General features: G+C 37.4%; 1 protein-coding gene across 2 annotated transcripts in view; it reads right to left on the bottom strand.

The window, feature by feature from the left end:
* The window catches only part of TOX (thymocyte selection associated high mobility group box), a 230,517-nt gene that overhangs the window by 42,815 nt on the left and 169,268 nt on the right, over positions 1 to 18,434 (bottom strand). For both annotated transcript variants that reach the window (XM_064442662.1, XM_064442661.1), the window contains exon 4: positions 5,996 to 6,274. In XM_064442662.1, the coding sequence (XP_064298732.1) occupies positions 5,996 to 6,274 (279 nt within the window). The remainder of the gene's footprint in view (positions 1 to 5,995; positions 6,275 to 18,434) is intronic.

Here is an 18,434-nt window from a genome sequence, read left to right as displayed (position 1 = left end):
CGTATAGCAGGCTTCCCAGGCCTCTGATCATCTTGGTGGCCCTTCTCTGGACCCCTTCCAGAACTTGCCCAGACTAGTGTTCAAATCAATTTCTACTGCAACTGGTGGTACACCTTCCAGGGAATTTGAAGATAATTTGATTGTGAATAAAATTATTCAAGTTATAGGCATTTCCCCTGCACACCTTCTAATGAAAATCTGAAGAAACAAAGTTTTACCGGTACAGACAGTTTGGTCCCCACTAGAGGATCAGTTCTGATACATCTAGATTTAACTGCATAGTTTTTTCCTCTGCTGATGTAAAAGCAAATTCATGATGGTTTGTGAGAAGGGGTGAAAGAGGAATGGTGTATGAAGAGAAGTTCATGTGCATTATTTGGGTACCACCTGAAAAAAAATGCACGTAGGCATTTGTGCAGATTTGCTAAATGCAACTATGCTTTGCCACTAGCTCAGAGACCCTGATCACGGAAACACCCTACTTTCTTAGGTGACTTACAAGCACAAAAAGGGACACTGTCCTGATTCTTCAACAGATTAGAGCTCCATGGCAAATCAGCTTCGCTTGATATGATCACTTAATTCGCTATACCTTGTAGCAATGACATGTGATCTTACCAGAGGATTCAAAGGCTTTTTTCTATTGTTGGCATGGTCAGAATGCTGTGCATCATGAGCATTTTGAAGCAGGAGAAGATCAAGAGCAAAAAAAAAAATGCTCTAGGCTAAGTAACTACTAGGTATTACTTTTACCACATCCTTGCATCGTTATTTTTTAATAATGCGTGTCAAGTGACACAGGAGAACACAGGTGTCAAAATCAGCAGAACTGCATAAGGAAAATGGCTGGAAATTCTCATTTTGAGCAAATTTTTTTTATTTTTCTATATACATCACTGTGTGGTGTCCAACAGAGCCCAGGTGACTACAGTGAACAACCTGGATCTCTGTGGTTTACTAAGCACGGCAATAGTGACGACCACAATTTGAAAATGAAGTTGCTTTCTTCCTGAGCATTATGTTACAATGGATGCATCTCTAATACAAGGTTAACGGCCATGGAAACTATTGGCAGCATTTTGGAAAATATGAAAAAACAGCAGCAGTGTGCTGCCCATTAAATTATCCAACTTTTAGTCTCTTGCTATTGTTTCTTTCTACAGGGTACACAAAACTACCAGCTAAATGGTAATTAACTAGGGCTCCCTAGTTAATTTGGCAATATCAGTCTAAACTCTTCAGGGAACTCTGTGCAAACTCCATGAGGAAGGAGGCTTGACAATAATTTGGGCTATAGTTATAATCTTATCTCTATTATTTGCTAAAGTTCTCCTCTTTTCAGAGTATTTTTGGACCAATGAGATTTAAAGGTCTCTGTATATTAGGATACCACATCACTTAAACTACTCTTAAACTAGATGACATGCTGCAGAAACTTGTAAGAAGTCTTCTGGTAGGCTGTTTGGAGAACAACTCTAAAACTTGTTCTCCAACCTGAATGATCAAGAGACTTCAAAAATCCACTGTTAAAAAGAGAGTACTCACAGACTCTGTTTGTCTTATATGAAAATAACGAAATAAAAAGAATGCCAGAACTCCAGTACTAATAACCTTGCAAATAGCTGAGATGATGGCCTACCTTATGCTCCCATCAGTCTATCAGCTTCATAGACTCCAATTCTAACCACCAAAGCAGAGACAGATGGGAAATAAAATAAAAACCATATATATTCTGCTAGGCATAGACTTGTGTCTCAAAATCCCTGGAGGTGTAGTTAGCTCATGGTAATCCACCTCCTGTCATGGCTTATTGCTTAATTACGGTGATGTATTTAACTTATTTATCACAAGAAAGCAATAATCTTTCACTTTAAAAAAGTGTACATTAACCATGTTGCACACATAATAGATCACAAGAATATCTAGTGTAGGATTTAAAACTATCAAGTAAGGCACATCTTTGATATCTAAATGTCCCCTGAGAAGCTGGAAAATGTCTATAAGCATATTTAAAATAAACTGCAATAGTACCAAAGCCTTTAATGGAGCTAGGAGAGCTGTTTTATGCACACTATCTTGCAGTAATCGCTGTAGTTTAAAATAGATTTTAATCAAGCACCATCTGCATAATAGGCTGAACAGACAACATAGAATTCTACTTATAACCCTTATCATATAAAGGAAATATTGTAAAACCTCTATCACATAAAGAGAATATGCTGCAGCAGTTCTTTAGTAATCGTGTTTCTGTTAGTTAATTCTTGCTACTTGCAGTCCTCTCACTATCTTCCCTCTAAAATACATTATTTGAAATTCTCTCATAAGTGATATTCAAATGAGCATGGAAGAAAACCCTGTTATCCATCTATGAAGAAATACATATTTGCAAACCAGTAATGCTTCCAGCAGCTCACAATTATGCTTGGCAATAACTGAATACATGTTTAACGATCCAACAGTATAAATTATGGCAAGAATTACATAAATGTAATATTCCAATGTTGAGGTGGTTAGAATAAAGCATGTGGTAAGTGGCTGTTTTGTTTAGAATGTTTTTATAGTTACTTACAACTATTGATTTTTAAGTTCTCCCTGTTTTCTTCTTCTAACGGTAGTCCCACACACTAGATTTAGAAGAATTAAGGAGACTTACGGAGGTACACCACTTGCAGAAACAATATCCTTGGTATGAGACTACGTTTCCTATTTCCATGGACCTAGCAGCTTTCTGTCTGTATATACACAGCCTTATAATTATGCTACTGTTGTCACTGATCTTATGGTCAAGAAATCTCGGCTGTCTTGCTTTTAGAGCAACTGTGTGTAGGGCAACGGAGCCCTCAATAACGCAGCTCCTTTCCCTTTTTTTGACATTTAAAGTCTGAAAGGCCTATATGGAAGAGCCTTTATGAGAATGAGTAATGCCAAAAAATATTCAGCAGCTGCTGCCATTAGTTCTGTGTATGTTGGTTAAGGCTTACAACAATTTGAATATTTACCATAGAATGAACATCCAAGAAGCTCAGTACATGAAAAATTACATCAGTTTGTAAAGTTTCCTTATTACTGGCATTTGGAATATGTACATTAAACTGAAAAGGTCATTTCCTCCAGGCATGGAAATCAGTGCTTCACTAGGGATACAATCGTATTTCTAGTCCAAATGTATATAATGTACATATTCGTCCATATCTTCTGTCATCCTCTTTCTATAAATTCACACAAGCATGAACAGGACACTAAGATTTCTGTATTTTTTCCTCTACATAGCAATAAGTATAATTGTTAGGGATTTCTCTACCAAATCTGCTATCAAAGCACCATTGGCTTCTCTTTCACAAGTAAGGCTGGGCATTCAGCTGGTATAAACTAAGGGAAGTCATCTGACACAGGTGATTTTCCATTTGAAAATGTACTTTGTCTTTTTGATTGATGTTGGTACATAGGCAAACATCTTCTCCTGCTGGTTAAACAGGGAGAACGTCACTGTTGCTATTAATGATATGGTGAATTCAGTTTTTTTCTACACAGTCGTCATGGCAGGAACATCTTACTGACTTCATGAAGCTGCTCAAATGTGGTGAGCTCCAGCAGCTACTACATGACCAAAACACGTGCACTTCTACTGAAGGACTGAATAATGAGCTTTGGCCCTGATCTATTAAGTAATGTCACACATCTACATGACAGTTTATAAAACAAAGAGAAAACTCCAAATTTAGCAAAGATATGTTCAGGTAAAAAAGGTTCTCACGAGAGACAGAATGACTGCTCTATCTCTTGCTGTCCCCATCCAGTGCCTTCTTTCATGGGGAGGAAGATTTTTGGAGTGAGAAGAAGCCTCCAAAGCAGCTCTGGGAAAATGTAATACTGTTGTGGCTGGGGAAAAGGATCTGCAGAGAAAGCTGGTTTGTTCTACATATCCATATCCATTGGCAGCTTCCAGGAAGAGCAGCGTGACAAAAAGATTCACAGCGGAGGGGTTTAAATTGTAAACTACAACAATACACTAACTTCTTACACTGATGATTCAAACCCTCTTGTCTTTTAGGGGGATAACTACAGCAGAACCATTGCATCAGATCAGGTGTGCCAGCCTACTGCCTGTCTCCAATGGTGGCCAACTTCAGGCATTTTCAGGAAGACCTAAGAAATCCCACAGAAGACAGGTATGGCATAATCTGTACCCATTAAGTTTGCCTTTTGATCCCTACTAGTTGGAGACTAATTTAAGCCCTCTACCAAGTTTCATATCCTTTACAACACTTCTTTCAGCAGACAAATGATAATTTAAAAAAATTTTAAGGCAACGTATCAACTTCAGCATACTGAAGTATTTTTCTTAATTTTGTGTTGTGTATTGTGCCTTTTTTCTGCTTAGGCTGAGCATGAAAGAATTTTAAAGACAGTCTTCCAAAATAACATGGCTTGTTAAAAAGGTGAACACTATATAAACTGGCTTCCACAAAGAAAGGACCAAGTTTTACTTGGTCAGCAGTGCTTAGTATTTCTTTATTGAAAATATTAGCTTCAGATGAGTACACTCTGCATGAAACCTCGACCCTACACTTTTGCAAGCATGAAGTGTTGCAGGGAAAAAGTACGTGAAAAATATGGGTTAAATAACTGAAATATTTGATAGAAGCAGAAAGGATATCTTAATTATTTGAGTGGATGTTTTCTCCAGAAGTTTAGAGCATCTTGCACAGTCCCACCAATATATGTAAAAATATTAGCAAAGCAACAGGAGTAGCAAATAAATTATTCTGAAAAAGTAAAGGCTGCCTGGAATTATTTTTACATAGCTGTATTCTAAAGTCTGCCTCAGTAAGGAAGTGCTCATTTAAAATGTATGAATTATTCAGTAATGTTTAAAACCTAAAGTTTGTGAAATCAGGGGAAAGTCCTGAAATAAAACTTTTGAATCAGAATATATTCAAAATGTAGTAAAACATATGTCTCCAATTACATGATTATTTTATAGCTTGAGGCATGAAAAACAATATAATTTGAAAACAAATCAGACTTACATTTCTTGACTGGATTATACCTCCTCAGTGACTCACAATATGTTTTCTTCACATTCCTCTCAAGTCTGCAACTTTTCCCCACAAGATATGGCCATGGTACAACATCTTCACTACACTACAGGACTGCTGTAACAGGACTGCTATTTTGTAGCAACCATAAAATAGAGCTAAAGAGCTTCTCAATTTCAATATGCTCTGTTTCTGGTTTATGGGATGACTTCGTGCTAAGTCCCAATCTTTTTGTGTCTCAGCTTTTGTGTCTGTGAAATTAAGATAATATATTTGTGTATTTTGGGGGACGTTTTCAGGATTTGCAGAGGCTTGGGAGGTTTTCGCATGCAAAACCTGCTATATAAATTGACATTTATCCTTTAAATAAATGGCTCGTTTATTATTTAAATTACTATTACTTCTTCATGTCTGTACTGACACTAAAATGGAGCTTAAATATGTCATGCTGGAGTGTCAGCACCTCCCAGATATAAATGCATAATGGGTCTTCAAGATTTTCAAGGTAAGATTTTTAAAGTTCGTAGAGAATCTTCCTGTTCTGGTTGCTATGATGTTCTGTTTACTTACACTGTGACCAAGTAGCAAAGACCAGCATATTGTACAGACTGTTCACACTTTTTATAGCAGTAACTTGATCTTTAACTGGGAACAAACATCCCTTCTATGCAAGTGAGAAAACTCAACCTTTATATTAAAGTCCTAAAGGAATGGCTATCCTTTTAGTGTTTTACAGGATTCCAGTTTGCTCTCATGAAGAGGAATGATGTCATTTACTCAAGCCGCCTGAAGAATTGACTGGAAACTATAAATTCTGTATTCATAACCCTTTATTCGCTTCAGTCAACCACCAGCAATGTATAAAGTATCACCTTAATACCTCTGGCCATACGATTCATTTAGCAGGTCCTAAAAATATCCACCATTTACATAGTAATCCTAACATCTAAGCCTACCTTAGAGCTATCTTCTCCTTCATCTTCATGGACTGAACTGGATGGTGAAGGAGTTGCAGATTTGCTTCCAGGTGGAGAGGGCGAGTTGTGAGGAACATTGTTTCCACCCATATTCAAACCAAGCTGTGCACTGAGCTGGGACTGGTTAATAGTAGTCAGCTGCCCATGCTGCATCATTCCTGGCTGCCTAATATCTGCAGGTTGAACCCTTGGCCTCATGGTTGCCATCTGAGGATGGGAACTATACTGGGCTCCTTCTGTATTCCGTAAATCTTGCATCTATAAGAGGAAAAAAACTGTATTAAGTATATCACTAATAAAGTGTTCTGTTCCTTTAGACCTCTGTTGGCCTGATTGGCTATATAAGGCTTAAAAGAAATGGCAAGTACTTAAATAAACATGTAAATACTGGAAATAAACAGAGTAAGGATATGATTGACATTTGCAAAATACTGACTGTTATAAACTATTCAGGCTCTAGCCTCAGCCCGTGGGAATAGCAAAAAGCAATGAAAGCTTGTTTCTTTATAGAGGGAACAAAAGGGCACTGGTTTCTGTAACTACGTGTACAGTATTTCAGAAATGCTAACAAACAGGGACAGATTTGTACTCTGAAGTTTCGAACCAGATCAGAACATGAATATCCTCAAAATTCAAGGCAATTTCCAGATCCTACTTTTCTTCTTAGCTGCAGTTTTCAGAGTTTTAATGTCTAGCATTAGGTCCAAATCTATTTCCCCTCATGCTGCCCAATGAGATACTAGAATTTTCAGGATTCAGATGACTGACAACAAGGATGCATTGATAGACTGATTAAATGATTTCTGAGTTGATTTGCCACTAAGATATATATGAACAGAAAGCTCAGAAGTCCCAGGATTGACAAATGAATCCATTGTGGTATGTGGGTCACCGCTTCTTAGCATTAACAAGACATACTATTTTAATGCAAGCAACAAATTCAGTCTCTGCAAGGATAAGAATTGAAAGCACTGGAGGATGAAACTCCTTTCTTGTCCAGAGGTCAAATGTACTATACACACACACTACAGCAGGTTGCCTGTAACATCTTTTCAGTATACTCATACGGAAACATGACAAATAGCAAAGAGTATCAGGGAGAAGCTCAGATTTAAGCTAAGGTGTTCTGTGGGTGATTTAAAATTGAAGTGTCAATTCAGAGCTGAAATGAAATAGATATAGTTGTCTTTCCGTGCAACAGACAAACATGCCATATGTATTGAGTGGAATCTGACAGGAACTACCATTGTGTAAGTTCCATTACGATAAGGACATGTGTTAATGGTTCGATATATTAACATAACCACATTTATTCTACTGACAGTCTTTGTTAGACATGTCATCTGAATTGCCTAAAGATCACTTAGATTTTTTTTAACTTTTTATAGCTCGTGACTTCTATAACCTATCTCCCTCTCATACACACACTCATATATCACAGCAATCTGTAAGATACCTTTCAACGAGTAACGCACAGAAAAAGAAAAGATAAACCTGTAACTTCACCTTTTCTCTTATTATTGATAGTGTGAAAATTTATCAATTTTAGGGAGATACTGTATGAGCTTGGGGATTGATTTTTGTAAAGCTGACTGGTTGGCAGTAAATCAAACTAATAATACCATTAGTTATGGCATACTTACCGCTTTACATGTACACGTGTCTCTGAAAAGTATTTGAAATGGCTTCTGACAACGTAACATCACAATTATACCTATATTTATATTTCTTTAGAAATTAATAGCTTTTGGTAAAAAAGGGTTATCGATACAAACATGTTCAATTTCATTTAATGACTACTAAAGCACTGGGGGAGAGGAGCAGAGACAGTGCAGTGTATGAAATCAATTGAAGGCTGAAATTTGAATCCTTGCAGACATTTATAATTCTAAAGATTGCTACTGACTTCTTGTTCCCTTCTCTCCAGTAGCAGCTCCCCTCCTCACCAGACACATTAGCCTTGAAAGCTATCATTATCTCTACCTCTAGCAGACAATCTGTATCAAAGCAGTAGTGCCCATGAAGCTGTAACTGCTGCTCGGCTGTTCTGCTCTGGATCCAGCTGTTGGTCTGGGCAGCAGTCGGGGAATGGGGAGTGGGAGGGTGGGCTGCCCCAGGCGCTCTCAGCCAGCGTGGGGTGAGCGGGAAGGGGATGGAAACCCACCAGGCCCCTTGTGTGCTGGGGAGGGGGAGGCAAAACCTTCCCCAAAGCCCTCCCTTCACCCTGTCTGCGCCCACCTCCCTGCAGGGGCTGAGTCCATGTTGCCCTGCTTGCAAATGCCTTGGATTTTTGTGGGGCAGCACTTTGTGGTGCCAGATTGGGACTGAGAATAACCACCCCCCACACACAAAAGGCTGGAAAAGCAAGACCGCTTTTTAATAAGAATATGCATCCTAATGATTTTATGAACTCTAGAAAGGAAGCAAGCACTACTTGAAACTCCTAACACACTTATTTTGAGTGAACTTGCAAAGTATCTACCTCTGAAAGCAGGGAAAAGGTTATAATTTTAATTACTTTTCCCCAAGTAAAATATAATACAATTGCTATTATTCAAATGATCTCTCCTTTATTAAAAACTCTTCATATGAGCTTCAAATATTATCAGATAGATACTGCAGAACTTTCCATGTTTGTCGTCTTTAAACAACATGTATTTTTAAACAGCCTGTGATTCACTTTTAGCTCCAGCGCTGAACATACACTGTGTTTTCAGACAACATGACACCAACTGGATGGTACTGGATGTATCCACAAACAAAACACATGTATACGTATATATTTGCAAGATAACCCTTCACTAGTGAAATTCTGAGGACTGCAAACGAGGTGGTACAGTAGAAAAAAAATCCAGTACTTTTCACATAAATTCAGTTTGTATTCTGAATTTTTAAATCAGATGAATACCAGGCTGCCTTTACAAAACCAGGTGTAAGCAGCAAGTAAGTTTGTTTAACAGTACATGTTCCTTTTTAGATGCTAAGCCAGAAACCCTCACCCAAGGGACCTGCCTGAAGAGAACATGTCAAAGTCCATCGCACAGAACTGTGGCGCTCAGCAAGGAGGATCCACATCTGCAGATGAGGCTTCTGGCTCACCTCTCTGCCACGCACCACAGAGCCCTCCTTCCCCTATCCTCCCCCTTCCTAGTGAAAAAGTGGGATTGTCTAAGAAAATGGAAACTGCTCATTCCTTGAGTAAGAACAGGCAGCTAACCACATAACTGAAAAGCTATGAGAGTACACCGTGGAAAACAGGTGATGATAAACCTTCCGATTCCTAAAGGATCAGCAAACCAAGAACTGTCCCGTCTTCCCTGTTGGGTTCAAGAACAGTCCCACCCATGACAACCACACACCTGGGTCACTGCTGTGGTGTGACAGTATGTCCCTGCTTCAAACACCACGATGACCTCGCATCTGCAGGAACAGTGGCACTAATCAGACACGCTCCCTGTCAACATTACATGCAGAGTATGACCAATTTCTTTTAAACTACTTCAAAATCAGAAGCTTCCTATTCCTTCTTCCTCCAGATGGAGTTTTACAAAACCCACCAATGTGTAGCTGTGCTGGAGCCATATTCAGTATGCAGAAGCAATATTGCGAACACACTCCTGCCGAATGCAAAGCTGAATACAAATCCTGGTGGGTGGCAGAACGCCAAATGGAAGAACAAAGTTAAAGAGTTTGAGTGCTCAGAGGATAAGGACAGTCTTAAACTGACGCCTTCAATGGTCTCTCTGATGAAGTAATAATGATAATATCTGGCACTTTAATACCATTCTCCATCTGTCAGTTCCAGGATGTTTCACAACTTGTGTTATATTCAGCTTTAGAACACGCCTGGTTTTATTTTGGTTTTACTAACGGGGAAGCTATGATACATTTCTTTTCATGGCTACTTTTTTTTTTTCTGTTTGCATTTCACTTATAAGCAGAAACTGAGCATCCACCCATAGAAGTGTTTGACTGAAAGTTAAAAGACACAGTAAAAGCTGCTAATTCTGAGGTGTGTACTGATAACGCATATCGGCACATGTTTAGTGCAAAACCTGATCAGGGCTGCCTCGCTGAAAACAGCTCCTAATGCCCTGCTGAAAGCTCCTAAGGTACTAAGAATAAAGCTAACGTGCTTTAAACATCAGGCCATCGTTCTCCTCATTGGCTTAAAGCAAAAACAAAGCAAAGCATGCAATGCAGAATACAGTGATATCATCCCTGCACAGAAACATCTCACTGCAGGACAACGTGAGCACAGTATCCTACTCACAGAATCACAGAAAATAGTGCTAGAAGGAACCTCAAAAGGTTATTTAGTCCAACACTTTATCTCACAGCAGGATTAGCTATACCTAAATCATTTCTGACAGATGTTTGTCTAACCTCTTCATAACCTCCCTAGGCAATTCTTGTGCTTAACTATCCTTACAGTGGAAAGGGCTTTTTTCCGTAATGTCTCACCTAAATCTCCTTTGTTGTAATTTAAACCTACTACTTTTTACTCTGCTCCCAGTGGACATGAGGAATGTTTTTCTCCTTCTTTACAGAAAAGTTGTACACACTGGAAGGCTATTATGAATTTCCTTTCAGTTTTTTCTTCTTTAGACTAAACAACAAACCTGAAGATTGAAAGACTTTTTTCATATGCTGTGTTTTCTACACTTCTGATCATTCTTCCTGCTGTCCTCTGGACTATGTCCAATAACCTTCATCTTTCTTGAAATATTGTGCCACAAAGTCCACAAAATACAGATATTCTTATCTGACACAGCATTTAGATAGAATCCTTCGTCTCTCACAGGTTATAGCATATAGCATTAAAAAAAATTTCCCTAATTATCTGTCTTTTGGATACAAGCCTGTTAACCCATGCAAGATGCAGAAAGAGTCAAGTCAAATTGCAGGACTCTCAACTAAAGTCCCAGAAGGTGACTTTAGGAAGCAAATATTTTTTTTCTAAGAAGCATTAGGCAGGCAGTTTCAAAAGGAATGTGCTGTTAGCAAAATAATTCCCACATTATTTTTCTTGTTATAATTGAGAACTGTGATGCAACATCTCTCTGATAAGCCATAAAAGTCCAGATTCTCCCTCCCTATTTAAATTCATTTATAATAAATGTTATCATTAAATGAAAGAAGAAAGAAAGGTTGCCTTAACAGCTCAAAGTAAATACAACAGGTCTATGTATATGCAAGAAACAACAGGGATTATACACTGGAGATGAAAACATTAAAACATAAGGAGAAATACACAGGGCTTACTCACTGAAGCAAGTGGAGATCACATATCTTACTACCCCAGGGCAAATTCATATCAAGGCACAACAGGCATTATTTCTATTACCACCACCAGGTCTTACAATGTTTTTTGCTTAGTCTTCTACTAGCCAAGAGCTGTTATGAACTTTCCTGATGGATGCTGTGAAGTGGTTGACAGTTCTTTTTTCTTGTCTAAGTGGTCATGGTAAGTAAGAAAGCAAAAATTTTTCATACTATAAGTAGCTGTGTTTCAATTAATTAATTTAAAAAAATTATTGGGAGAAAACCTCAGGGGATCTTAAGTGTTATCTATGAGGATACCCACAGTGTGCTTCCTTCTTCACTGGCATCACCCATATGAGCCACCATGTAGGCATCACAGACATTCTTTGGTAGGCAGAAGGTCCTTCTGTTATTGGTCATATTCTCATTTATATTCCCAGGACAACTTATGCCACTGGCCATGCCATATTAAATCTGAATATTTGTCTCTTCCCAAGTAATGCTACATTAAAATGCAGCACCAGCCCCAATTGTGCCAACCTCCTGAAAAAACAGGAGATTTGCTTAGAAATTTTACTGGTCTATTTTAGGTGTCTTAACTGTCTGCTACCATAAGCCAATGCACATCTGCAAGTTGTTTTCCAGAGGCACTGAGATGCTCATTAAAAAGGAGAGAAAAAAAATTGAATTCCTACATAATCACTTGACTCTCTAAGTCAAGGTCTCAAAAGAGAAGAAAAGATAACGTTAAGTTGCCAGACAGATTTGTGAGAGCTGGCACACAGAGAAGGAATTGTGTTTGGGAGACCATACCCAGCATTTATGATCAAAACACATAATTGCAAACTCAAAAAAACTCATGCTTTTTTTTTTTTTGATGATCCAAAATGCAAGCAATATTTATCATACAATCAGAGCGAAGTTTAAACTTAAAAGGTGTCCATTTACTCGGTGCATGCTGATAATCAAGGAGTAGTACCTCGCAGTTATTCAATGCATGTTGGTGGTTAGGATCCTAGATTAACAGCAAGTGAATCAAAAGCAACTCATGCAGTTTCATGTGTTGTTTTCCATCGCGGTGACACTATTCAGTGAGATAACTTAAAATTTGAGATAACTTGGACATCTGTATTTGTACACCAGAGAAAAACAAAAAGTGACCCCAGTATTTAGAAGTCTGAAATCTGACAAGAAGTTAGGATTTACTGATTAGAGTGGATAAAACTGGTAACTGGTACCTATGTCCTGTCATGAACAGAGGCTGATCAAACCCGAAGATCCACAAACTATCAGATCTTTGCTTCCATTCGGTTAAAGTAGAAATCATTTCTGTAACCAAGTGTTCTTTTAGAACATATGTAAGAGAATGAGTGCTAAAGAAAGATTTGTTATGAGAGCTAAGGTTACTGTACAATGACCACAGAGAACCATTCAGAACATTAAAAAGAATAACTCAAAGCACCACCTAACAGAGGAAGGGATATGTGTTTTCATCATCTCATTTTTATAATTCTCTTCTGTATCAGCTAACTGCATAATGAAAGACTAAGTTTTAAAGTGAGTGTGTATTTGGGGAATACTTCAGTGTTGTACACAAGTGTATTTTATATACTATGCCCAGTGCATTTTCAGGATAAAATGAAAGGATCGTTCAAAATTTCTGTTGATTAGGGAAACAGTCTTAAAATTAAACAGCAGAAACCTCACATGTAAAAAGAACCCTAAACTAAAAAAAATATACCCTATCAAATTTACTACTTTAATCTTTTCAAAATCATTCTGTTAAAAATTAAACCACTTCAGGTTGTTTTATAAAGTACTGGTTCTGTAAGTGATCTTAAGCTCCTTTAAAACAATTATATACTCAAAATTCGACTGCAAAATTTTATAGCACGATCACATAATGACAAGAATGCAGTAATATACAGTTTCTATATTTCTTGGTACACAGTTAATTTGGTGACTATTAACATTCTTTTCTACTTTATGTTTTAATATCCTTTGAGTCACACAGGGCCAAGGTCTCAAAACTAATCATAAAAAACTACCAACTGCTATTCACTGTAATATAATAACCCTTTATTTAAAACAACCTCCAATAAATTTCATTATAAGAAGTTATTAAAAGGGTTAAAAACCTATTAAATGTCAAAGAATTTGCCTGACTCAAACTTCTAATAAAGAAACAGAATAGGCTTTCTTTCTGAATTATTTAAATCTTTACTGACTGTGCACTGAACCATGAAATTAGAAAAGTGTTATTAGAAGTGTTCTCTGTTTTTTATAAAAGTTGTAGCATAGAATATATCAAACCACAGTCTTTAACTAGACTAGTTAAAGAAATAGGTTTTTAATCCTGAATACATGGTTTTCACTGATATAAAGGGTCATAATTAAAAGTCTGGCCTGGAAGCTGAAGATAATAAAATTATTATTACAGGAGCATACATGTTCATTTGGTATATTCTGGATGCATGTTTCCATTTTAATTTGGACAAATATCTTTGATTTTGTTTGATCTTGCAAAGTCCACTAATTTGGACCCTCTCAGAAAACAATTAAGCTTTTAATAGTGACTCATTTTAAAGAATTAATGGTGAATAATTTGTGTTATCTTCTTCTCTTTTTTTAAGTCTCTAACGCTTAACAGCAGGTATAGGCTGACAGCAGACAAATGGAATCTAGGAGGTGCAAGTCAAATATTCTAGCACGTGTCTCCTGATAATATTACCCATTCATTGCTTTTTTGCAAATAACAACAGAACTGTTTTCTATTTCACCAGTTATTTACATAAGGAAAACAATCATGCATTTCACATTTATTTTAGTGATACTAAAGAACTCCTGAGTCAGCAGTATATTCACAGGTTCACTATAACACACCTGAATCAATAGCCTTTCATCAGAAGAAATGAAGTCAGAAAGATGCTTGAGAGAGACAATATTGCTTCCCCTTCTTTTAGACAATAAAAATAGATGCATCCAAGGGACATAAAATGATTAAGTCTAGAAATACAAACTAGATCCTTGGAAATACTGTGAGCAGTGCTAAGCTGTGCAGGAGGGAAAAGGGGATGCAGGCAGCTACTGTCGTCTCTGCAGTGCTTTGCTCCCGTGACTGACCAACAACACAGTAGCCAGAGTGAGACTGCCATAACCTTCATTGGCTTCTGCTCTCTTCTATTCCATTCTGTTCTGTTTTGTCTGTTTTTTTCTATGATGCTCACCACAACAGTATCAAACTATCTTCCTGCAGTTAGTTGGGCAATGTGACTATTATCTGTCACATGTTGTTCACTCTATCTGCTTTAACAGACAAAGGTAACCTGACCACACCATCCATCTCTCCCCACCACAAAGTAAAGGAAGCTGTATTGGATACATTTATATCAATAAAACAGTCTGAAGAGTCTTTCTTGAATCAGTGTCACCCTCCACTAGACGATTTGTAAATTTTCCAACAGAGTTGCCACGAGAGAATCTGGCCACATGAGAGTGGAGAGTGTTAAGCACAGTGCAGGGCCAGGATAGTGCCTAACTGTGTATCTCTCAGTGATGTCAGTGTATCTGCCGCTGAATTTTGTCATACATATTTTAAATATTTTATGTGGTAGTGTTAATGTTTAGAAGACTGAGAGACTTGGCATTTAAATAAATACATTTCCAATGAGATATTAATATTAATCATGTTACATATTTCAAAAGAAAGTGCAGCTTGCATAGCATTTAGAAAGTGTTTAATTTGAAATAAAATGGAAATATTAGAATTAGAATGGGATGTTTAAATAAAGAGATTTAAGGATGTTTCCACTTAGAAAAGAATAACATGTGACTTGACTACAGTATTTATTACGTTAAGACTGACTCCATGCAAATGATTTGGGTACGGCAATGTTTGTATGCTTAGGGCAACACAGATGTAGTAATTTATTAACTTTATAGGTGTGCAAGTCTTCGAGGAAGATTTTGAGACCTTGAATGACCAAGTAACCCTTTGAATTCTAGTCCATTCAGGCTCTTATATGGTTTCAATAAGCTTAGTTTCAGTAAGGGATGGTTGCCCAAGCAGAAGGTACTAGACCTACACTCATTAATGACAGATACAACAGGGGAAAATACTGAAAAGTGAAACAGAAAATGTTAAGAGCTATAACTGCAGATCACTCTTGGTGACTCCATGCTGTATGTCATGTCATTTCATGCTCTGCCTCAGTTCTCATCCCCTCGTGAAAAAGATCAACCCTAGATTTATAATACTGCATTTTTTTCCATGCACAGCAACAAATTCTGGAACTTGATAGTGACTTGGGGTCTGCCTGTCTCATCCTGTATACAATGTGAAATTAAAGGACAATGAATAGTCAGTTCTTTATAGTTTGCAAGTTTGGTCAAAACGCCCTATGGAATAGTCAATATTCTACATAAAGCAAAGAAGGTTTTCAAAAGTGACTAATCTAAAATGCATGTCTGGCTAATTTGTGTCCTTCTGTGCCTTCTGTGGTTCCTTTTTGTCTCGATAACTGTTCCATTTGCCTACCCCAATGAAGGTTCTGCTGCTCATTGAGTTTAATATCTTATATGAAAAGCCACGTTCCTCAGGTTCAATGAATGAAGTCTGCCTAAGTGCAGGGGATGTCCATGTGGGAAGAGACAGAAAATTATTTCTGGTTAGGAAATCACACTAAACCAGCTGTGACACCTGAAGAGTGCAGTACACCTGGTGCAATACTGGGGTGTCTCGTGTTGCCTAACTCTATGAGAGAACTCTGTAGGATCTGAACTGCATCTTACCTCAGTCCTAAGAAATGCCAATTCCCTCACAAGCTGGACTTTGCAGCACATCAGCTGGAACAAGAGGTTTTTGAAATATTGTCAATGAGGTTTAATCTAAGTATGCTACTTTGCTGAAAAAGGCTTTTGCAAGGGAGGAGAGGCTGTCTTTCCAGTGTTGTCCACCTGTTTAGGCACTGGACAGACATAAAGGGCAGAAGGATCTCAAATGAAAACCTGTCACCCAGAAGGCAGAGAAATGACTAAAAGCTGAGTCTGCTACATGCTTTAATCATCTCATTACCCTCATCATTCGGCTTATGAGATTTCCTGCTGTTCCACACAAACATTTAAAAGACCTTGTTTCCATTCCAATGTGATATGAAGTTGGATCTTTGAAACCGGGGTAACACAGGCAGACCTAGTCTGCAGTTGTCTGTATTCTTCCTCTTGGGCACTGCGATGTGGAACATCCTTGAAATTATTTCCTGGAGTCATAGTGTCCTATCTGGAGTTGTTGTTTACAAATGGCATTGTGGATACAGAATTAAGCATAAGCAAAGTCTGAACATAAGCAAGTTTAGGAATGGCTTGATTAAGGAGACTCAGCTGGCTCAGAGTTCTGAAGGCTTATTGATAAACACCACTCCTGCTTAAACACAATGTTTTGCTAGCCATTTCAGTCTCAGATGGAAACAGTGGTGCTGTGCTAGCTCTTGCATTCCCATACATAACAACTGTGTTAAACCAAATGAACCTTCCCTGGTACTAAACCGCTTAGAATTATGACCGCACATTATCCATCGATCGCAACTGACGTGTTTCCTGAAAACTAAAGTCATCTAGGTTTTGGGTGTGCATTTTGTGAATTTCTGGACTAAGTTCATTTTCCTTGATAAAGAAAATAATATTCTTCCTGGCCAATACCAGTAGCCCTCAAAAAAACCCCCATATCCCACATGATTCTACTTTTTATTAAGTACAAAATCATAATGCAAAACATAATTTAGACTAATAAGAATTAGTTAGACGGTTTAAATTATGTTAGTGAAAGGATCTTTTACCAAATCTTTCTGTTGCTATGTTGCAGCCCTGTAAATTCTCAGTGTAAGTGATAGCCCTAATGGAAGTTGAAACAAAAGGTCTGCAAAATGTTTAAACTCAGAGGAGACTGTTTTTCATACATATGATCTTGTTATCAAGTGATAAACTTACAGATATTTGTAACTATATTGTCATAATTTTCCCTGCAATATAAACCTAATGTCATAGTCAAATATTGTGGGTTTTGTAAATGTTAAGCACATGTGCTACTGCTAGGCAAGACACTTTTTGTAAGTTATGAAAAATATGCTTGGCTCTCAGGGAAAAAGCGATTTAATGATATGCTAATAAGTCCATCATTCTTCTGTATTGTATTATTTACAATTTTGTCTCTAAAACCTATTTAACATCTCCAGTGTAATTATCCATCTGCAGCTTGCCAAGTCCAATATTATAATTCTGAAACAAGAAAAATCTCAATTATTTTATTTTCAACTATGTAGAAGATGAAGAGATATCCAGCGGTCTCAAAAGATTAAAATTAGTAAATCTGTTTTGCTTAGTGTCCTTTATATTAGCAGACAACAGAAGACCTTCCTGGAGAACCTCCTTTTTAATTTAAGAATACATCTTTATTTTCCTGGTTTGATATTTCTAAATGTTGGATACCTTCCTTAATAGAGCCTGATCAACTTAACAAAGCAATTTAAGAGAAAAAACTGAAAGCCATGACTTCCTGAAAAGGAATACTTTGGGCTATCACAACTTATGATTTCTTTTTAAACTCATTTTTCAGTCTATTCTTTTTGATCGTGAAGCCTCTTATTGTCCCATTTATCTTCAGAATAAATCAGCAACATTAGTTTGGCTGAGAAAACTTCCTTTTTCCTTTGTCTTGCAAACTTGTACTTTCAACATTGCCAAGCAGCAATCAACAGCTGGGGAAGTGATTTTTTATGACCATATATATACAGTGATTTCACTCAATTCCTGCATGCCAGGGAAGAATACTGGCGTCTGTGGTTAAGAATGTGTTGTGATATAATACTTGTTTTGCATATCCTGACATAGATAGTAGCAAAACTCAAGGTACATCACCTGTTTTGTATGGAATCCACTACGATACAGAAAAGTTTTATAGTGAAATTTAGGAAGGAACCAATTTCTATCTGCAAGGAAAAAAATAGTGAATGAAGAAATTTACAGAGCTCAGGACATTAAAAAACCCAACCCTGAAACACAAGAACTTTCAATCTTTGGAAATTATGTCTTCAGCGTGAAGAAAGATGAGGATACTTAGGTAACACAGCAGATTAATGGGAGACCACAAAGTTGGGCT

Source organism: Phalacrocorax carbo, chromosome 2 (assembly GCF_963921805.1).
Source record: "Phalacrocorax carbo chromosome 2, bPhaCar2.1, whole genome shotgun sequence".
NCBI lineage: Eukaryota > Metazoa > Chordata > Aves > Suliformes > Phalacrocoracidae > Phalacrocorax > Phalacrocorax carbo.
This window is presented reverse-complemented; position numbering and strand designations above follow the sequence as displayed.